At 41.8% G+C, this 23,438-nt stretch overlaps 1 protein-coding gene across 1 annotated transcript in view; it reads left to right on the forward strand.

Annotated features, from left to right (window-relative positions):
• The window catches only part of LOC126293300 (chondroadherin-like protein), a 329,161-nt gene that overhangs the window by 252,989 nt on the left and 52,734 nt on the right, over window positions 1–23,438 (forward strand). The window contains exons 11-13 of the mRNA XM_049986431.1: window positions 1,872–2,039; window positions 12,203–12,535; window positions 20,625–20,906. Coding sequence (XP_049842388.1) covers window positions 1,872–2,039; window positions 12,203–12,535; window positions 20,625–20,906 — 783 coding nt within the window. The remainder of the gene's footprint in view (window positions 1–1,871; window positions 2,040–12,202; window positions 12,536–20,624; window positions 20,907–23,438) is intronic.

Raw genomic sequence — 23,438 nt, forward strand, 5'->3', positions numbered from 1 at the left:
GTTCCTTCTCTAGACACATTCTGCACAGGACTTAAAATGTCACTCAGCATCTCCAGCCCTGCCCCAGCATAAGGCCTCTCTCCCTCTGTCTCTCTCTCTCTCTCTCTCTCTCTCTCTCTCTCTCTCTCTCTCTCTCTCTCTCTCATGATGACACCACAATGACCCCCTCACTTTTAATCAAGTAAGTATACTAAAAAATGTGAAATGGGGAGATTGAAGTTAGATATAGTGGTAATTGGCAAAGTGCAGTCCATCCGGAAGAATGGCATTTTTGGTCCAATGATTATGTGATGTTCGTCTGCTTTTTTTCTCTTCATTTGTTGTCCTCGGTCTCGAAGTACTGCGTTGCTATATGGCTGAAAAATGTGAGGTGGATGTCAAACACAGAGTACTATAAATGAACTAGCCAACAGGTGCTTATTTGGGTTTCACAGTTGCTTACTTTCACTGTTCACAACCCCCCATATACACATTTAATATGGCCAGTGTACTATTGTTTAACTTTTCATAAGGCTCATTAATAGTTTGCAGCTGAACATCCACATACTGCTACAATAATTTACTATTGAACATCTATGAGCAGTAAAAACCTAACCACACAAAATGGCTCTGAGCACTATGGGAGTTAACATCTGAGGTCATCAGTCCCTTAAAACTTAGAACTACTTAAACCAAACTAACCTAAGGACATCACACACTTCCATACCCAAGGCAGGATTCGAACCTGTAACCGTAGCAGTCGCGCAGTTCCAGACTGAAGCACCTAGAACCGCTCGGCCTCACCGGTTGGCCCAACCACACAATTCTTGAAGAATAACAAGGTACATATGGAACAGACACTGTCATTGTTTTAACACACAGCCTAATTGTGTTACACTTGTTTCACAGATGCGTTGTTGTTGATGTAACCAACACAGGTTCCTTGTCTGAAACTCAACCCTGGGCTAACTGTCTCGTGACAAAACATTGACCCCTTATATATCCTCACAATAATACGCACTGAAACCGCACATTGTTCGAAGTTTAATTTACAGTAATTACAATTAAAACTTAACTCATTAAATTAACTGCATACATTGAAAAATTGGTTCTTTTTAACAGTTTCTTCTACTGTGAGATTTAGGCCAAATTATTTGTTTAAATCATGAAATTAACAAATATAGTTACGCAAACAATACTTTTGACAAAACTGTTAATTACTTTGGAATTAATTAAGAGCTGGCTTTGCTAACATGTTTTCAAATAGAACCAAATAAATAGTTAAAGAATACTATCGGTTGTTCCTCCAAACATTTATAATTAGTGCAGAATTTGTATTTGTTTATATATCTACAGTAGAATTTAAGTTACAAAACAATTACCGATTTCACCCTATAACAAAAGATACTAACTAGGGATACTCAAAATAAATTAGAAAAGCAATTACATACATAAAATTAAGCACAAAATTAGATCTGTGTTATATTCTTTAAAACTGAGGGCCAACCTTTCTCTTTAATGAAAATGCAAATTATACTCACGTATGTTGATGGTAGTTAGTTAAAAGAGAAAAAGTAAATTTAAGGAAGCAGATGTCAAAAAAAAGAGAGGAAGTAAAAATATCCCAGCTTGCTTCATCACGATTACAAGGTTGTAAATATGTAATCCAATAGAGATAATGGAGCAGTAGGTATAGTAATGAATTAGAAAGTAGGAGTATGGGTAAGGTTCCTGTGGCCCACATCAGACAGCAGAGGACACGAGCCTAATCCACAACATGCTGTGATACATTTCTGTACCTAAGAAAATGTAGCTGAACGGAACCTGCTGGAAATCCAAATGTGTGAAAAGGTGTTAACTGACTGACTGCTGACCTGTGTTGTGTGTTCCAGGGCAACCAGCTGCAGGAGGTGCCCGAGGGCGCATTCGCGGCACTGCGCAACCTCACCACACTGGACCTGTCTGAGAACGCCATCCTCAATGTGCGGGCCGGCGCCTTTTCCGGGCTGTCGTCACTCCGGGTGCTGCACCTCCAGGGCAACAGGATCTCTGCCTTCAAGGTGGGCTCAGTGTGTTATAAGGCACGAGTAGTACAGTTAGTGTGCAAGGTCTACCGAGTTCTGTAGACGGTACTGCCCCGTATAAACTGAAACACAGGCGGAAATGGAAAATGTTGCACTGTGAAACACCGAAGCGATATTTATCAAATTTGGTGGAGACCTTCATAATGTAATGGTATTAAATGATTAAACTTCTGTTCCATTTGCAACTGCTGTCCATCATCAAAATTAGTATGAGGTATTGTAAATAGGAGACTTTCGTAGTATGCATGCACACTCACATTGAGAGACCCAAAGATAGTTATGTTGAGCCTTACAGTGGCAGAGATACAAAATACTTGATCGATTTAAAAGCAGAGTACAGATTTGGACAGTAAGGGAGATGAGAAATTAAATCACTGTTTTCAGAGTAAATTTTTCACTTTCCAGTAGCATTGGCTTATATGTAACTTCCTAGTTGATTAAAACTGCGTTTCATACCTGGACTTAATCCTGGGACCTTTCACGGCTTAGTCAGAGCCTGGGGCATTGTATCCAGAATAGAGAAAAAAAAATTATTCTGGAAACCCCCGGTTATGGAAAACGCACGTCTCTGGAAAATACTAGGGCATGCAGCTTATTCTCCAGACTTGGCTCCATCCAGTTATCATCTATTTGCATCACTGGGACACTCGCGGAATAATGAAAATGTACGAAAACAGCTAGCTGACTGGGTCACTTCAAAACAACAGTTTTTTTGGTGTGGCATTTGTACCCTACCGGAGAGGTGGGAGAAATGTATAAATAGCAATGGAGATTATTTTGGATAAAATATTGTTTATCATTTTCAGACAACAGATGTGTAATTATTGCAACCAAATTCTGGTTTCATACGTCTACACCTGGTAGACAGGAGAGTTTAAGTGAAGTTCGGAAGCTAGAAGATGAGCCACTGGCGGAAATAAAGCTGTGAGGGTGGACCGTGACTTACACTCGAGAAGCTCAATTGCCAGAACTCTTGCCTGCAAAAGGTCCCAGGTTCAAGTCCAGGTCTGAAACTCAGTTTTAATCTAACAGGAAGTTTCAAGTGTCTGTAATCACGGGTCAATTATGTGCGTAATTAATGAGCTGTTAAATCTTGTAGAAAATTTTCACCCTTATAACTAATTTTCACAGCAGTTCTGAACCAACCCCACATCCCCAGGATATAGCACCACCAGATGAAACAGTTTACATAATTTCCAGTTTTCTGGAAGGCACATTAGCAAAATATTCCCGATATGGCAGTCTGCTGTACAGGAAGACTTAAGCTGTTATGTTCATACAGTTCCGTGGAAGGAGACCTTATTTTTTGGGCTGAGGGTAAGTGGGGGAGAGAGATGGGGGGTTTGGCACCACCTCCTCAGAATGACCAGTGTAAATGACCACGGGTGTTCCCACATCTCTATCTGAACTGCCCCAGGAATTACAGTGCAACCAGTACAGAACTACTTTTTTCTGGTTTATCCACACTGCTTTGTCACCACTGATGTAATAAAACTGAGGGACACTTACTGTAGAGACCCACCCGGAAGCAGCATCTAGACACAGTCCATCGATTATAATACATTGGAAGATTACCGTGCAAGTCAGCTACCATTTGTAGTTCCAGCATGTACTGGACTTCATTGCTTTGAAGCCAGGCTCACATTTTAAATAAGTCATTAAAGTCTGAGTATGTTTTAAGAAGCTGCACACTATGGTAGCGATTGTGGTGACAGCACTTGCTCATTCCTGGTTCTTCGAGCAGTCCTCCGACTATACTTCAGTGCATCTGTGGTAAGCAACATGCTAATGTGTCCTCATTCGTCGTCTCAGTCACTTGTATGGCTCATTAATTGTTTGCACATTTCCCCTCGATTGGTTTTCCCTCAGTACCTTGAGTATTTTTATCTAAATCCTGGATGAACTCCCAATGTTATTTCCTTGTGTAATTTGTGTATTCTTTCTCCATGGATAGCTTTGTTGTGCCTGTACTTTCTGAAAATTGTAATTTCATGGCTTCCCCCAAAGACTGTGTCTGTCTTGGTATTAAGAGTAAAGCACTGATTTTAATACAATTGCAGTATCTCTGTTGGTTCTGTAAGAGCTCCCCTGTCCCAATTAATTTTATCATGCCTCAACTGAAACACCTGTTTCCTTTTGCAAACCCAATGCTGAATGTTCAAGCAGACAGGCAGTTTTGCCCTGTTATTCATCTACATCTACATCTACATACACACTCCACAATACACCATGCGGTGTGGCACAGGGTACCTCGTACCACAACTAGCACCTTCTCTCCCTGTTCCACTCCCAAACAGAATGAGGGAAAAATGACTGCCTATATGCCTCTGTACGAGCCCTAATTTCTCTTATCTTATCTCTGTGGTCTTTCTGCAAAATATCACACTCGTGTGATGATCAAACCTATCAGTAACAAATTTAGCCGCCCGCCTCTGAATTGCTTCTATGTCCTCTCTCAATCCGACCTGATAGGGATCCCAAACGCTTGAGCAGTACTCAAGAATAGGTCATATTAGTGTTTTATAAGTGGTATCCTTTACAGATGAACCACACCTTCTCAAAATTCTACCAATGAACTGAAGACGACTATCTGCCTTCCACACAACTGCCATTACATGCTTGTCCCACTTCATATCGCTCTGCAATGTTACTCCCAAATATTTAATTGACGTGACTGTGTCAAGTGCTACACTACTAATGGAGTATTCAGACATTACGGGATTCTTTTTCCTATTCATCTGCATTAATTTACATGTATCTATATTTAGAGTTAGCTGCCATACTTTACACCAGTCACAAATCCTGTCCAAGTCATCTTGTATCCTCCTACAGTCACTCAACGACTACACCTTCCTGTACACCACAGCATCATCAGCAAACAGCCACACATTGCTATCCACCCTATTCAAAACACCATTTATGTAGATGGAAAACAACAGCGGACTACCACACTTACCTGGGGCACTCCAGATGGTACCCTCACCTCCGATGAACACTCGCCATCGATGACAATGTACTGGGTTCTATTACTTAAGAAGTCTTCGAGCCACTCACATATTTGGTAACCAATCCCATATGGTCGTACCTTAGTTAGGAGTCTGCAGTGGGGCACCGAGTCAAATGCTTTCTGGAAGTCAAGGAATATGGCATCCGTCTGATACTCTTCATCCATGGTTCGTAAGATATCATGTGAAAAAAGGGCAAGTTGCATTTCGCGGGAGCGATGCTTTCTAAAGCCGTGCTGATGCATGGACAGCAACTTCTTTGTCTCAAGGAAATTCATTGTATTCGAACTGAGAATATGTTCGAGAATCCTGCAACAAATCGATGTTAAGGATATTGGTCTGTAATTTTGAGGATCTGTCCTTCTACCCTTCTTACATACAAGCGTCACATGCGCTTTTTTTCCAGTCACTCAGGACTTTCAGGAGCTACAGTGTGACCTCCACAGACATGATTACATTCTCGTATTCATCAGTGTGTAGAAGCCTCCGAATATCTCAAGGAATTTCTTGCAATATGTAGAACGTGCTGAGTCAGTTCATGAGGGTTACTGGCTATACGCCATCAAATCCTAGACAGTCTGTGTGGATGACAATTTGGGGAACTGAGCAGGCCAGTAAGAGGTCCATTTATTCCTCGAGACATAAGTAGTGTGATCTGCAATGCATTACCCTGCTGGAATATGACATTCTGTGCACTGGTCATGATGAATATGAAAAATGCAAGAGTTCTGACTCCAATTTCATAACTTCACTGATGTAACTTCTTGGCATTACAGTTTGATGGATTTCATTCACATTACTTCCATTTGCTTCAGCTGTCACACACTGTTTGAGACAAACCCTAAATTCCTTTAGAGTTGTTTTAATTTTGTCCATTGTGCAGAACCAGAACCAAAACTTTAATATTAATCTAAATTAAAATCAGCCCACTTGCATTTAAAATACTATGAGTTGTGGGCCCTTCATTTATCCAAATAATCAGTTTGCTTGTGCATGACTGCACTTGTGCATATATCATATCAGGGAAACCATTGGTGTCTGTACTTATGTTTATTAGGATTATTTGATCATTCATTGTCCTCTACTCATTTCATTTTTATTGATAAAAGTCAAACTCCATTTCTATTCTCTTCAAAATAAATGTTCACTCAAGCTTTGGCAAATGGATGAGCAGACGTGTTCATCAGACCAGATTCACAGATTGCTGTCATTTAATGTGGGGAACCTGTACTGTGCATATTGTAATTGTAGAGAACTGTATTTAAGTTAATGAGTATTGTTGTTGTTGTTGTTGTTGTGGTCTTCAGTCCTGAGACTGGTTTGATGCAGCTCTCCATGCTACTCTATCCTCTGCAAGCTTCTTCTTCTCCCACTACCTACTGCAACCTACATCCTTCAGAATCTGCTTAGTGTATAAATCTCTCGGTCTCCCTCTACGATTTTTACCATCCACGCTGCCCTCCAATGCTAAATTGGTGATCCCTTGATGCCTCAGAACATGTCCTATCAACCGATCCCTTCTAGTCAAGTTGTGCCACAAACTCCTCTTATCCCTAATTCTATTCAATACCTCCTCATTAGCTATGTGATCTACCCATATAATCTACAGCATTCTTCTGTAGCACCACATTTTGAAAGCTTCTATTCTCTTCTTGTCCAAACTATTTATTGTCCACGTTTCATGTCCATACATGGGTACACTCCATACAAATACTTTCAGAAACGACTTCCTGACACTTAAATCTATACTCGATGTTAACAAATTTGTCTTCTTCAGAAACGCTTACCTTGCCATTGCCAGTCTACATTTTATATCCTGTCTACTTCAACCATCATCAGTTATTTTGCTCCCCAAATAGCAAAACTCCTTTACTACTTTAATTGTCTCATTTCCTAATCTAATTCCCTCAACATCGCCCGAGTTAACTCGACTACATTCCATTATCCTCCTTTTGCTTTTGTTGATGTTTATCTTATACCCTCCTTTCAAGACACTGTCCATTCCGTTCAACTGCTCTTCCAAGTCCTTTGCTGTCTCTGACAGAATTACAATGTCATTGGCGAACCTCAAAGTTTTTATTTTTTCTCCAAATTTTTCTTTTGTTTCCTTCACTGCTTGCTCAATATACAGATTGAATAACATCGGGGAGAGACTACAACCCTGTCTCACTCCCTTCCCAACCACTGCTTCCATTTCATGACCCTCGACTCTTATAACTGCCATCTGGTTTCTGTACAAATTGTAAATAGCCTTTCGCTCCCCGTATTTCACCCCTGCCACCTTCAGAATTTGAAAGAGAGTATTCCACACAACATTGTCAAAAGCTTTCTCTAAGTCTACAAATGCTAGAAACGTAGGTTTGCCCTTCCTTAATCTAGCTTCTAAGATAAGTCATAGGGTCAGTATTGCCTCACGTGTTCCAATATTTCTACGGAATCCAAACTGATCTTCCCCGAGGTCGGCTTCTACTAGTTTTTCCATTTGTCTGTGAAGAATTCGCGTTAGTATTTTGCAGATGTGACTTATTAAACTGATAGTTTGGTAATTTTCACATCTGTCAACACCTGCTTTCTTTGGGATTGGAATTATTATATTCTTCTTGAAGTCTGAGGGTATTTCACCTGTTTCATACATCTTGCTCACCAGATGGTGGAGTTTTGTCAGGACTGGCTTTCCCAAGGCTGTCAGTAGTTCTAATGGATTGTAGTCTACTCCCGGGGCCTTGTTTCGACTCAGGTCTTTCAGTGCTCTTTCAAACTCTTCACGCAGTATCGTATCTCCCATTTCATCTTCATCTACCTCCTCTTCCATTTCCATAATATTGTCCTCAAGTACATCACCCTTGTATAGACCCTCTATATACTCCTTCCACCTTTCTGCTTTCCCTTCTTTGCTTAGAGCTGGGTTTCCATCTGAGCTCTTGATGTTGATAGAAGTGGTTCTCTTATCTCCAAAGGTCTCTTTAATTTTCCTGTAGGCAGTATCTATCTTACCCCTAGTGAGATAAGCCTCTACATCCTTACATTTGTCCTCTAGCCATCCCTGCTTAGCCATTTTGCACTTCCTTTCGATCTCATTTTTGAGACGTTTGTATTCCTTTTTGCCTGCTTCATTTACTTCATTTTTATATTTTCTCGTTTCATCAGTTAAATTCAATATTTCTTCTGTTACCGAAGGATTTCTACTAGCCTTTGTATTTTTACCTACTTGATTCTCTGCTGCCTTCACTACTTCATCCCTCAAAGCTACCCATTCTTCTTCTACTGTATTTCTTTCTCCAATTTCTGTCAATTGTTCCCTTATGCTCTCCCTGAAACTCTGTACAACCTCTGGTTCTTTCAGTTTATCCAGGTCCCATCTCCTTAAATTCCCACCTTTTTACAGTTTCTTCAGTTTTAGTCTACAGGTCATAACCAATAGATTGTGGTCAGAGTCCACATCTGCCCATGGAAATGTCTTACAATTTAAAACTTGGTTCCTAAATCTCTGTCTTATCATTATATAATCTATCTGAAACCTGTCAGTATATCCAGGCTTCTTCCATGTATACAGCCTTCTTTTATGATTCTTGAACCAAGTGTTAGCTATGATTAAGTTGTGCTCTGTGCAAAATTCTACCAGGCGGGTTCCTCTTTCATTTCTTAGCCCCAATCCATATACACCTACTACGTTTCCTTCTCTACCTTTTCCTACTACCGAATTCCAGTCACCCATCACTATTAAATTTTCGTCTCCCTTCACTATCTGAATAATTTCTTTTATTTCATCATATATTTCTTGAATTTCTTCGTCATCTGCAGAGCTAGTTGGCATATAAAGTTGTACTACTGTAGTAGGTGTGGCCTTCGTATCTATCTTGGGCAATCATATAAGTCATTCAGTTCAAACACAGTACATTGCACTTGAATTATTTATGTGGGGCCTAATTAGTCTCACTAAGCTCAACAATAGACTTGATGCTTAGCCACGTAGATAAATTTCTTTCGTTAGGTGCATATTGGGAAAAGTACCCATTACTATACTTATTTTTGTCCAATATTGTCTCCATAACCGCCTGTATTACTTTGGTAGAAGAAAAGCATCTTCTATTGCTTTGCGATGTTTGTTCCAATACCCACTACATTTTGAGCTCTAAGGACTCATCTTCATGTACTTATTCAGTTTTTGAAAACAGGTTACCACAGTCCTGTTACCAGCGGTTGGTAGATAGCACATAGGTATAGCACGTGCAAACAAATTTGCATGCAAACAAACACTTTTACCTCCACAGCACATAGGCAAAAAATGTAGACAAGTCAAAGAATATCTGAAAATGATGGAACACATCTGGGAGAGTATTGACCACCAGATCTATGCCCTTAAATTACAGGTCATAATGTATGATGTAAAATTTTACACACTACCATTTTAGTAGCACACAAAGTTAATAATTCTGTGAGGTGCTTCTTTAGAGTGATTGGAACAGAGCTTATTGCACATTAGATAGAGGATAGTAGATGTGAGGTACAAAAATAATAAAAAAATACTCAGTCTGCATTCTCATTAAAATGTCAAACAAGTGTTGATATCACTTCAGGCAGCTTTCTTCCGTTTGGGTTTTAATTACAGTGGAAACTGGTTTGACACTGCAATGAAAGAAGGGCCATATAATTTTAAATTTTAACTGAAATTTAATAAGCATAAAATACTTTTCAGCAGTACAAGGAAAAGATAGATTCACCTTAAAGACAGCACATTGAGTTGCAGACAGGCACAACAAAAAGACACTTAAAACATTACGTTTTGTCCAAACCAATCTTCAGAAAAGGAAAGACACCCACAGTCATTTGCACAAGCAAGCTCACCTCATGCACACACACCTACTATCTCTTGCATCTCGGACGGACCAATCTCAGCTGCCCGAGATATCAGTCGTGTGTGCGTATAGTGTGCTAGCTCATACGAATGAATGTGTGTGTGTGTGTTTCCTTTTCTGAAGAAGCTAATGAGTAAGTGTGTTCTCATTGTGCCTGTCTGCAGCTCAATGTGCCTTCTTTACAGTGAGTGTCTATCTATCTTTTCCTTACACCGTCGATATTCCAAGTTGATATTCCATTGTTTAAAATACTTTTTCTGCAGAGTCTGAACAGTACTGTCAGGTGTGCACAAGTGAACTAAAAAATGACCTGCAGTGAACTTCTATCAACAACAACTTGTCTTGCAGTCGCCACTAGCCCAAGCATATACATAATTATAATTAAAATCAATAACTGTTAATGTTACAATTTTGAAGAGCTTATGATCACTGAATTCGGTTATTAATCAAATGGGAGACACATAATAAAGTGCAAACAGGTTGGCTGTGACAGAGTACTGACTGTTTAACATTTTTAGTTTCAGTTTTGGAAGTTAACAATTTTAATGATCAGGAATCATCAATCTTTACTAAACATGTAATTGATGTTTTGAATTCCCTGCTGCAAATTACTGCATAATTAAGAACATGACAACATGGAAAACTGGTTGCACTTTTACATATTTGACCAAACCTCATGAGTTGGAATATCTACAATTGTAATTTCAGAAAGGCTTTTCAACAGAAAATGCTATATACGCCTTCATTGATCATATATTGAATGCTCTGAATAACCGGACATCACCCATTGGCAATTTTTTGTGATCTCTCAAAGGCCTTTGATTGTGCAAATCATGGAATTCTTTTAGATAAGCTAAATCATTATGGTTTGAGGGGCAGTGCACAAATGGTTTAATTCATACTTAACTGGAAGAATGCAGAAAGTTGAAACAAATGGTTCATGTAATGTTAAAACAACAGCTGATTCCTCAAACTGGGGGCCTATCAAGTACGGAGTCCCACAGGGTTTGGTCTTAGGTCCTTTAGTGTTCTTGATATACATTAATGACTTACCATTCCACATTGATGATGATGCTAAGTTAGTTCTTTTTGCTGATGATACAAGTATAGTAATAACATCCAAAAACCAAGAAGTAAGTGATGTAATTGTAAGTGATGTTTTTCACAAAATTATTAAGTGGTTCTCAGCAAATGGACTGCTTTAAATTTTGATAAAACACCGTATATACAGTTCTGTACAGTAAATGGCACAACTCCAGTAATAAATATAGACTTTGAACAAATGTCTGTAGCTAAGGTAGAATTTTCAAAATTTTTGGTGTGTCCATTGATGAGAGGTTAAACTGGAAGCAACACATTGATGGTCTGCTGAAACGTCTGAGTTCGGCTACGTATGCTATTATGGTTATTGCAAATTTTTGTGATAAGAATCTCAGTAAATTAGCCTACTATGCCTACTTTCATTCACTGCTCTCGTATGGCATCATATTCTGGGTTAATTCATCATGAGTAGAAATTTATTCATTGCTCAAAAACGTGTACTCAGAATAATTGCTGGAGCCCACCCACGGTCACCCTGCAGACATCTATTTAAGGATCTAGGGATCCTCACAGTATATATATTCACTTATGAAATTTGTTGTTAATAATCCAACCCAGTTCAGAACTAATAGCAGTGTGCATAGCTATAACACCAGGAGAAAGAGGTAAATTATGCTGCCACAAAAGTCTTTGGTCACCTACCAAACAGCATCAAAAGCCTGACAGATAGCCAACTAACATTTAAAAATAAACTAAAAGAATTTCTAGATGACAACTCCTTCTACTCACTGGCTGAATTTTTAGATATAAATTAGGGGAAAAAAACTTAAAATTAGTGTCATGCAATAATTTGTGTAATGTAATATCTTGTACAGACATCTTTTATCAACCTGACACGAAGTGTCATATTCATGATCTACGGAACAAGTATTAATCTAATCTAATCTAATCTATGGATCAAGTAGTTTCTTAAATAAAGTATCAAATAATTCAATATGTGCTTCTCACTCTACCACATTACAGTGGGAATTACGTGACAACTAAGGCACTTAGCTTTCGAAACCGAGCAAGTACTCGTCAAATCCGTGTTACGCATTATCACTGCCATAGTGTATTCCGAAGGTAGACCGACGTTTTGGCTCGTCTTTTTATTTCTGGAATCTTCACGCACTGTGCGACCCAGAGCACACATGCCCCGCTATATATCTTCCCCACCTTGACTCTGTCGTCTGTCCAGGGCGAGTTCTTCCGTGGCGCTGAGCCGACTGCACTCGAGGAGCTGGACGTGTCGAGGAATGAGCTGAGCTATGTGTTCCCATCGGCGCTGAAGAGGACGCACCCGCTGCTGCGCGAACTGCGTGCCGCCGACAACAGGCTCAGCTTCTTCCCTGCGGCAGAGCTCATCTCGTCGCTGCAATTCCTCGACACAGTCGACCTCTCCGGCAACAACCTCAAAACGGTCGACGACCTCGACTTTGCACGCCTGCCCCGTCTGCGCAGGCTGCTACTCGCGCGTAACGTCATTGAGAGCATCAGCGAGGCCGCCTTCCACAATTCCACACAGCTACAGGTGGGCTTTCCGCCAGAGTGGCACAGCTCTTTCCTATAATTTTCATTAAGAAGTAATGCACTGGGTCAAGTCACCTTCAGTGCAAACTGGTGAGAGTCATTTAAAAGTTGTGCACAGGTTGAGCCGGTGCGTCCGGGCCGTGTGGCGCCGAGCAGAGTTGGGCGGGTCGCTTCACCGACTCGCTAGGCGCTCGGCGGGCAGTGCGGCACTATGTTTTTGAATTTTTCAAAACTGTTGCATCTTTGAGCCCCCAGTTCACAATGTAAGACTACCGGTTACAGAGGTCAAGGATCACACTTTATTAATAATTAATAAGTTACAGTTACATTTTCAGCAAGTACACAAAATCCTTACATCCATAAATGAATTTTTTCATCATTACTAACTTTTCTACAGGAACGTGTATATGATGTAAATGCCATATTTTTATATACATAACTAGGTCTACTTCTAGTCTTTGGGTCGATACCACAGTGCCACGTTTTATAGGCGATAACACCGAATGAGCTCATCCGGTACACAACTTTTAAATGATTCTCACTAGTTTGCACTGAAGGCACTGCCACTGTAGTGGTACGCTCTTAAACCATCGGGCACAGTTTTTCTTATATTTCGGTATATATTTGCAATTTCATTTTTGCAATATGTAGCTGGAGTCAGCCCAAACAAATACTGCCTATCACATCTTTCACGTGACAACCGGTGTCAACAGAAAGCACCAGTTTCCTTCCTGTTACAAACAAATTTTTTTAAAGCAGAAATTTATGTACTCATTCAATAGAGTCGTCCTAAACTACGAGGTGCTATCCAAAATTTTCAGTGTTGGTACTGCCGTCTGTTGAAAACCTTACCTGCCAGCCACGGTGGTCTCGCAGTTCTAGGTGCGCAGTCCGGAACTGTGCGAGACTTTCTACGATCGCAGGTTCGAATCCTGCCTCGGGCATGGATGTGTGTGATCTCCTTAGGTTAGTTAGGTTTAAGTAGTTCTAAGTTCTAGGGGACTAATGACCACAGCAGTTGAGTCCCATAGTGGGTAGGGTTGCTTTGGGGAAGGAGACCAGACAGCGAGGTCATCGGTCTCATCGGATTAGGGATGGATGGGGAAGGAAGTCGACCGTGCCCTTTCAAAGGAACCACCTCGGCATTTGCCTGGAGCAATTTAGGGAAATCGCGGAAAACCTAAATCAGGATGGCCAGACGCAGGATTGAACCGTCCTCCCCCCGAAAGCGAGTCCAGTGTGTAACCACTGCGCCACCTCGCTCGGTGAGTCCCATTGTGCTCAGAGCCATTTGAACCATTTGAAGCCATTTTGAAAACCTTACCTTCAGACTAATGGTCACCATCACCCTCAAAGCAGTTCCCTTCACATTCACACCAGTCCCAGCACTTCTGCCACTGGTCAGACATTTTCTGGAAGTCCTGTCCTTTGAGAGTGCTTATCACCGCCAGTGATGCTCCTCGAACTGACGGCCTTTCAACTTGATTTTCAGTTTTTGGAATAGTGTGAAGTTGCAACGTGCCAAATCTGGCGAGTATAGTGGGTGGGGTACAGCCACCGTATTGTTTTTTGCCGAACGGCCCTGGTGAGCAAGGACGAGTGACAGGGCGCGTTGTCGTGACGCGGCAGGCAGTTCCCTCGACGCCAAACTTTGGGCCATCGTCTCCGCACGTTTTCACGGACCCATCGCAAAAGTCACACTAGTATTCGGAATTCACTGTTTGGTTGGGTGGGACAAAGTCTTTGTGCACAATTCCCTCGGTATCGAAGAAAACGATGATCGTGCTCTTCACTGTACTCTTCACCTGTCTTACTTTTTTGGGTCTCGGAGAGCCCAGACTCTTCCACTGGGATGATTGTCGTTTTGTCTCCGGGTTATAACTATGCATCTCCGTAGCCCTTTCCCGAAATTCGTACAGAATTTGATACACACGCACCGTTCTGTTCGAGGATCTGTCGTAACACAGAGTATTACAGAAATCACTGTGGACACGCAACAAGGCCTCCCAGCTGAATGCCACTGTGCACTGTTACTCATCAGATATGCAGCTCTCTCCACCAAGTGGTGCAAAGATCTGCTACTCCTACTTTCCAGATGGCAGCACCAGTCCCGAAAATTTTGGATTCCTCCACGTAGTCTAGTGTGATTTTTGTTTTATATACTGGGTGATCAAAAAGTCAGTATAAATTTGAAAACTTAATAAACCAGATGCGCCAGCAGTCGCAGCATGTTGACATTACCTGACAAAAAGGCTCTTTTAGTGAAGCTGTATTATCAGAATGGGGACTGTGCTAGTTCAGCGTTACGATCCTATCGTCATAGGAATGGGATTTGGATGGGTAAAGGTGCTTTGACAAATGCAGCTGTGGCAAGAATGATTTCAAAGTTGGAAGCCACAGATTGTTTAGACGATAGACCCCGTAGTGGCCGACCGAGCACAAGGCGTAATGCTGCTGAGACAGTTCAGGAAGAAATGGAGACTGTAGGGGGTTCGTCTATGCACGGGGAAGTCAGCGCTCGTGCAGTCGCACGTTGCACCGGCATTCCATACACTACTGTTTGGTTGGCACTGAGGCGTACCCTCCAATGCTATCCGTACAAAATCCGTCGGCATCATGAACAGTTACCTGGCGATTTAGTGAAGTGGAGGGTATTTACGGTGTGGGCGTTTCAAAAGATGGCGGAAGATGGCGATTGGTTGAGTAATGTGTTATGGGTCAACGAAGTTCTGTCAATACCCACAACTACAGAATTTGGGCTACTGGTAATCCTAGAACTGTCATGGACACTCCATTGTATGACAAGAAAGTCACAGTATGGGATGGATTTACCACACCTACGATTATTGGGCCTTTTTTCTTCAAGGAAATGCGTGATTCTGGTTTTGTAACTGCTACCATGATGGGTGAGTAGTACGCCGATATGTTACAGTATCGCATCATCCCCAGCCTGGCTGATAAACACCTACTGGAACGTACGATGTTTATGCAGTATGGCGCATCACCCCATATTGCTAGAGGCATGAAAGATCTCTTGAGCGTGTCATTTGGTGACAATCGTGTGCTCAGCCGCCACTTTCGTCATGCTTGGCCTCCCAGGTCCCCAGACCTCAGTCTTTGCAATTATTGGCTTTGGGGTTACCTGAAGTAGCAAGTGTGTCATGATCGACCTACATCTCTAGCGATGCTGAAAGACAACATCCGATGGCAATGCCTCACCACAAATCTAGACATGCTTTACAGCATTATTCCTTGACTACAGCTATTGTTGAGGAATGATGGTGGACATATTGAGCATTTCCTGTAAAGAACATCATATTTGCTTTGTCTTACTTTGTTATGCTAATTATTGTTATTCTGACCAGATGAAGCACCATCTGTCGGACATTTTTTGAACTTTTGTATTTTTTTGGTTCTAATAAAACCCCATGTCATTCCAGGCATGTGTGTCAATTTGGACCTCTCTATCTACATTATTCTGTGATTTATGCAGTTTTCAAGTTTATACTGACTTTATGATCACCCGGTATATGTATTAACAAGGACACTAAAACAAGAAGAATAGCTGTTACTCCAGCAGCAACTAAGCAGTACTGCTTCAAGGTGGTAGTAGTCAGTGCAGGGCAACACTATCTCTGGCTGGAGTACTTCGCGATTTGCTGACCCTATTAAAACATGTCGATCAAATGAACATTGCATGAGACTAAGTTGGACCACTCTGTCAAATGGCTATGTAAATGCCACTTTGAAAATAATTTTGTTTGTGGCAGGAAATAAACAGGCCCTTTCCTTCGAAACTGGGTGTTGCCTGAAAGACATAATAATCAGTACTTGTCTGGGCTTACTCCAGTTACACATAGCAAATACAGAATTGCAAATACTTGCTGAAACACCAGATGAAATGAACCTGATGGCTCTTAAGGTGAACACCCTCTGTGTGTGTGTGTGTTTTCTGAACACATTGTCGTATGAAAATATTTCCTGTTCTTAAGAGTTTGCAAGGAAACTAATGGAAGCAGTTAGGAAAACAAAAATACAGAGTGATAGTAAATGCAACATTGTGATCTAATGTTTTGTTTAATTTCGTATACTTCCTCATGAAAGATTTTCAAAATGTCTTCTGTCAATTGCAAATATTTTGCTGCTCTTGTAGACAGCTGCCTGTGTTGCTGAGTTCGTTCGTGTGGCCCCTTACTTGAGCACATGCACGTAAAATATGAGCAAGAAGTTCTCTTTCATGCCCGCCCTGTGCTTGCAGACTTTGCTCTTAAGCCAACCTCACAAACATTAATCTGACGGAGTAAGATTGGGTGGCCGAGAAACTCCACTGTGACTGATCGACTGCTGGGACACATTTCAATGAGGTACTGTGTCACTGGCCGTACAGAATGTGTGGAGCACTATAAAGGTCACTGAAGACCACATTATGTAGCCTAATGTCACTTTGGCAGTATTTGGTTGTATGTGAATGCTGATGAAGAAGGACATGCAGCTTATGCCTGTGAGTTTCAAACACCTGTATGTCAAATACGGTTAAGAAAAGGTCACATGTTCATTTGCTGTTTTTTATTTGGAATGGCCAATATTGTCACCCCTGTATACGTGTACCTTTCTTCCTGAATCACCCTCTATACATAAAATTTAGAAACCCAACAGAGTCAGTAACACAGAGAAAGATACCACAGTGATACAAAAACCTGTAATAAATACAATTTAGTAATAATAATTGGGGATCATATTGTGAAACCGATCACCCACAAGAGTTTACAAAAGATTCATACAATTCAGTTCAAAGTTATAACAATGTCACCCTTAACAGTCCGTGGAGTGATGGAATGCAGAGGTATCAGTAGTAGCCAACCGAGACACACGCAGCAATAGGGAAGTAAACGCTTTTGTGACATTTACGAGTTCCTAACCAGGAGCGAATTTTATTATGTCATATGTGTGCTTTTATAGCTTAGTTTCTTGAGTTTCAGCTTGTAAATTTAATATCTAATAGCCACTGTTCTCGCGTTTTCATTTGTGTGGAAGGTAAACTGATTTTGTGACATACTACAAGTTCCTCATCAGGCGCGAATTACTTAGTTTCACCTGAGTGCTTCAGTAGTTTGGTTTTTGAATATCTGCATATTACTAGACACAGTTCCTGCGTTTTCATCAGGGTCTACAGTAGAATTGGGCAGCATGTGCCGATAGTCTGTTTATCTGCATTGTTTAGTTTTTCACAGTCTTTAGTATGGACAGGGACTGCAATTGATGTGTGCGGATGTGAGCCCAGTTGGTGACACTTTGCTCTCAGCTACAGGTTGTGATGGCTTCGGTTACACAGCTTGAGGCTGCAGTGGATGGGCACCACTGTTGTGGGCCGGCCGTGGGAATCCAACGGACGTCCAGCACGTCCAAGTCCTCCGATCTGTCCTCACCAGTGACCAACCCAGTCTCGAGGCTGATCCGTCACCTGTGGTCGAGTGGGAGCTCACCCTGGGGCAAAGCAGGCGGCGAGAGCCTCCCCGGTTTGTCTGACAAACAGGTTCCAGGTGCTGTCTGTGGCTGACACTGTCACTGAGTAGGATGCTGTCGCCTGTCCTGTTTCAGAGGAAACCACTCAGCCTGCAAGATCTGGGCAATCACAGAGGGTGGGATTATTGGTAGTTGGGAGCTCCAGTGTTAGGCGTGTTATGGGGCCCCATAGGGACTTGGCTGACAAGAAGGGTAAGAAAACCAATGTGCACTCCATGTGCATACCGGGTGGAGTCATTCCAGATGTGGGAAGGGTCCTCCTGGATGCCATGAAGAGCACAGGGTGCAGCCAACTGCAGGAGGTTGCTCACATCAGTACCAGTGATGTGTATCACTTTGGATCAGAAGAGATTCTCTCTGGTTTCGAACGGCTAACAGAAGTGGTAAATGCTGCTAGTCTTGCTTGCAATTTGAAAGCAGAGCTGACCATTTGCAGCACAGTTGACAAGACCGATTGTGGACCTCTGGTACAGAGCCGAGTGGAGGGTCTGAATCAGAGGCTCAGACGGTTCTGCGACTGTCTAGGCTGCAGATTCCTCGACTTGCGCCAAAGGGTGGTTGGTTTTCGGATTCCACTGAATAGGTCAGGAGGCGGATACACGGGTAGTAGGGGTTGTGTGGCATGGACTGGGTGCTTTTTTAGGTTAGAGGGTATCGGGAAAACACAAGTAGGGCTTCAGTCATGAAGGGTACAGGCTGAACACGGAAAGAACTTAGATACAGGAACCATTGGTATAACAGTTGTAAACTGTCGTAGCCGTGTTCGGAAAGTACCAGAGCTCTCAGCGATAATAGAAAGCACTGATGCTCAAATCATTATAGGCACTGAAAGTTGGCTAAAGCCGGAGATAAGATCAGCCGAAATTTATGCAAAGAACCTAACGATGGTCCGAAAGGATAGGCTAAATGCGGTTGGCTGTGGCATGTTTGTTGCTGTTAGAAGTAGTTTATCTCGTCGCGAAATTGAAAAAGGTATTTCCTGTGAGTTAATATGGGCAGAGGTCATTGTTGGCAACCATAATAAAATACTAATTGGATCCTTTTACCAACGTCCCAATTCAGATGATACAGTTGCTGAAAGGTACAAAGAAAACTTGAGTTTGATTTCAAACACATACCAGACTCATACGATAATAGTTGGTGGTGACTTTAATTTACCCTCGATATGTTGATAAAAATACATGTTCAGTTCCAGAGATATGCTTAAAATATCATCCAAAATTGTGTTAAATGCATTCTCTGAAAATTATTTTGAGCCATTAGTTTATGAGTCCACGCGAATAGTAAACAGTTGTGAAAACACACTTGACCTCTTAGCAACAAATAATCCTGAGTTAATAATGAGCATCAAAACCGATTCAGGGATTAGTGAACACAGGGTTGTCGTAGCGAGATTGAATATTGTAATTCCCAAATCCTCGAAAAAGAAGCAAAAAATATATCTATTCAAAAAAGCAGATAAAAATTAATTTGATGCCTTCCTGAGAGACAATCTCCACTCGTTCCAAATTAATAATATAAGTGTAGACCAGATGTGGCTTACATTCAAAGAAATAGTATTGGCAGCAATTGAGAGATTTATACCAAATAAATTAACAAACAACGGAGCTGATCCTCCTTGGTACACAAAACGGGTTAGAACACTGGTGCAGAAACAACGGAAAAAAACATGCCAAATTTAAACAGACGCAAAATCCCCAAGATTGGCAATTTGTTACAGAAGCTGGAAATTTAGCATGGACTTCAATGTGAGATGCTTATATCATTTCCCACAACAAAACTTATCTCAAAACCTGGCAGAAAATCCAAAGAAATTCTAGTCATATGTGAAGTATGTTAGCAGCAAGAAACAATCAATGCCTTCTCTGCATGATAGAAACGGAGATACTATCAAAGACAGTGCTGCCAAAGCAGAGTTACTAAACACGGTCTTCCAAAATGCCTTCACAAAAGAAGATGAAGTAAATATTCCAGAATTCGAATCGAGAACAGCTGCCAACATGAGTAACATAGAAGTAAATATCCTCGGAGTAGTGAAGCAACTTACATCAAGTCTTCTGGTCCAGACACTATACCAATTAGGTTCCTTTCGGAATATGCTGATGCATTAGCTCGATACTTAAAAATCATATACAACCCTTCGCTCGATGAAAGGTCCCTACCCAAATACTGGAAAGTTGCACAGAGCACACCAATCACGTATTGTCCCGCACTACATCTGGGACAATACGTTGAGAATGTGGGTTTTGCAGGAGGCGTGCCAGAGATAAATTCCTGCAGTGGTGCTATCGTCTGTGTCCTCAGTGGCTCAGATTGGTAGAGTGTCTGCCGTGTAAGCAGGAGATCCCGGATTCGAATCCCGGTCGGGGCACACATTTTCATCTGTCCCCGTTGACGTACGTCGACGCCTGTAAGCAGCTAAGGGTGTCCATTTCATTGTAATTTCACTGTACATATTTCGTGTAGGGATGCTTCAGGGTACACTGTTTGTAGTGCACACCTTCATGGCAATTGATAGTACACTGAACAATGTTCGGATCGGCTAACCAGAACCCGTATTCCTCCAGGAGCTGGACCTGTCGGACAACCGCCTGGAGCGCATTGGCGAACGCCTGCTGGAAGGGCTGCTGCGCATGGCGCGCCTCGACCTGTCCGGGAACCTGCTGTCGGAGCTGCCGGAGGCGGTGTTCGAGCGGGCGAGGCTGCACGCACTGGAGGACGTGGCACTGGCCAGGAACCGCTTCCAGGAGGCGCCGCTGCGTGCCCTCCAGCGGCAGTACTTCTTCCTCGGCTCCGTAGACCTGTCCGCCAACCAGATCCGCGACCTGCCTGCCGACGACAGCACCCTGGTGAGTACCGCCTGCTGACACAGATCTACTGTACCGGTGTAGAGTGGTATATTTAAGAGTTGTCAGGAGTATGGGCACCCAAAGTGAGTAGTCAAAATGAGGATATGGTACGTGAGTACAAGCTCAGGTAAAAGAACCGACCACCCACTGGCAGTGGTGGTTATGGAAGATGTCATTTTGCAGCGGAGAGAAGTCTGTGAGCAATCTCGAGCAAAAGCAGAGGATGGATGTTATGTTTAACTGAGAGCCGGAGAGAACCCCTCTGTCAGCCGGATGCACTGGCTGCGTACGGCAGCAGGCATGCCATTCACCCTCCCCTCCCTCCCCCCCCCCTCCCCAATGCCCCTTCACCTCCCTTCACCCTCACTCTTAAATCCACCAGAAGTAGTGCAGGAGAACTTGTCTCAGCATATTTCACAAGAACAACTTTTGCTGTAGCAGTGATTGTGCTGACTACATAGGCCACAATAATAGGTCTTCTCCTTCTTTTGCTCGTGCCGTTGTCCCGCAGTTTCACAGGGTCGGATTTGGCAAGGTTAATTTTTAAGGGGTGGTCAGTGCCCTTCCTGACTCCACCCTGTAACCCCCCCCTCCCCCCCAAGACGGAATTAGTGTACCCCAGCTGTCACCGTGGAATAGTGCGAACATGTTCAAATGTCTGCGACGGAACGTGGGGACCAGTATTCACCTAGTGGAATGTGGAAAACACGTAAAAACCACATCCAGGGTGGCCGGAACACCGGCCTATGTCAGTAATCCGCTGGGCAGATTCGATCTGGGACCAGCTCACCTACCCGAGTCCAGGCAGTAGTGCATTAGTGCTCTCAGCTAATAATGGCGCGTAGACCACAATAATAGGTACGAGAGCAAACATTTAAGTAGTAAAAATTTTAAATTAATGATGAAATTCTTGATACCCACTAGACTGGTCAGGTGACTTGCACCTCGTTTCATTCCTCTGACTTCAGCAACCTGCCCCAATTTTCTTTGCTGTGTCAATCCCATTGTCTCTGAGAACTACCTACACTGAACTTCCTCTATTTGTTGTGTATATATTGATTTCAGAATCTGTCTGACCATGAACTACTCAACTCGAATTTTCCTATAACCAGGAACAGATGTATGGTCAGATCACAATTTAGTGATTATGAACAGTAGATTGAAGTTTAAGAGAATCACTGGAAGAATCTATGTGAAAAGAAGTGGGGTTATCAAATACTGAGGAATGATAAGAAGTTCATTCCCTAAGGCTGTAGATACTGCCATCATAAATATCACAGTAGCCAGTTACATTGAACATCTCTAAAGTGGGCAAATACAGAAGTTGGACAGAGAGACATAGGTACAAGGAAGGTAAATGTATCTTCACTGAAAGACAGGAATACGGCAATATAAATCACTTAGGAAGCAAATATATGAAGAGGGTATGGGGTAGGGGAGGGGGGGGGGGGGGGGACCAAGGCAAAATGGCAGCAGGGTAATGTCAAGAAATCAAAAAAGAAATAGTCACAGGAAGGCCAGATTCAGAATACAAAAAAGTAAAAATAACTTTCTGTGAGGTTAAAAGCAATGGTGCCAACATACTAGGAATTTCACCGTTAAAACACAGAGAAGAGAGTGGACTGCTGGGAACAGTATACTGAAGGACGCTACGAAGAGAGACAGCTGTTTGATGGTGATATAACTGAGGAAGGCATAGGACTTGAAATGGAAGACATAGGAATTCCACTGTAAGAGTCAAAGTTTAACAGGACCTTGGAAGACAAGTGATAAAATAAGGCAAACAGATAGATAACACCTGTGCACAATTTATACAGTTGTTTGGGGAAGAGGCAACCAAATGACCACTAAAGTTGGTTTGAAGAATGTGTGCCCACAGATTCAAGAAACGGATATGGCACAAATAATTTATTTTCATTTTTGATAATCCCCTACCAACAAGGCTGGTTAAGACCATAGTAAAATCTCTGTTATGATTCTGGATGGGATATGGCCATTCTTTTCCCTTCATACAAATTTATTAATACCAGTATATGCAGGTACATTGGTAATTTGGTATTGGTAATTCAATATTGGTAATCTTAATTCACAAAGAAAATGTAAATGACATTTTTACAACTGATGACTTACACACTTCAATCAAAGAACATCAACAAAATATCTTTAGATTACTGTTCTTTAGGAATCTTAGCAAAAACTATACTAATCATTCGATATTATCTTTTCTCAAGACTTTTTTGAGTGGTTTTCACCTCCTTTTCTTTCACTCTTTCTTCTACTTTCATGATTTGTGCATACTCAAGCATAGAATAGACCAATTTTGTTGCCACAAAATAATGTTTTAGGTGCTCTCTTCAGTTTATCTTAAGAAAGAAGTTCTTCTCGTGCTTCCTCAGATAGCTGGTATTCTTTTTTCTTTTCTTTCACAGAAGCTGTGCCATAGTGCATTTTTTAAAATGATATTTATCTTTCTAATCTCCATTCAGGATGCCATTAGTTTTGATCCACTTTTTGCTTTTGCCCTTACTCACA

This window comes from Schistocerca gregaria, chromosome 10 (genome assembly GCF_023897955.1).
Source record: "Schistocerca gregaria isolate iqSchGreg1 chromosome 10, iqSchGreg1.2, whole genome shotgun sequence".
Classification (NCBI taxonomy): Eukaryota; Metazoa; Arthropoda; class Insecta; order Orthoptera; family Acrididae; genus Schistocerca; species Schistocerca gregaria.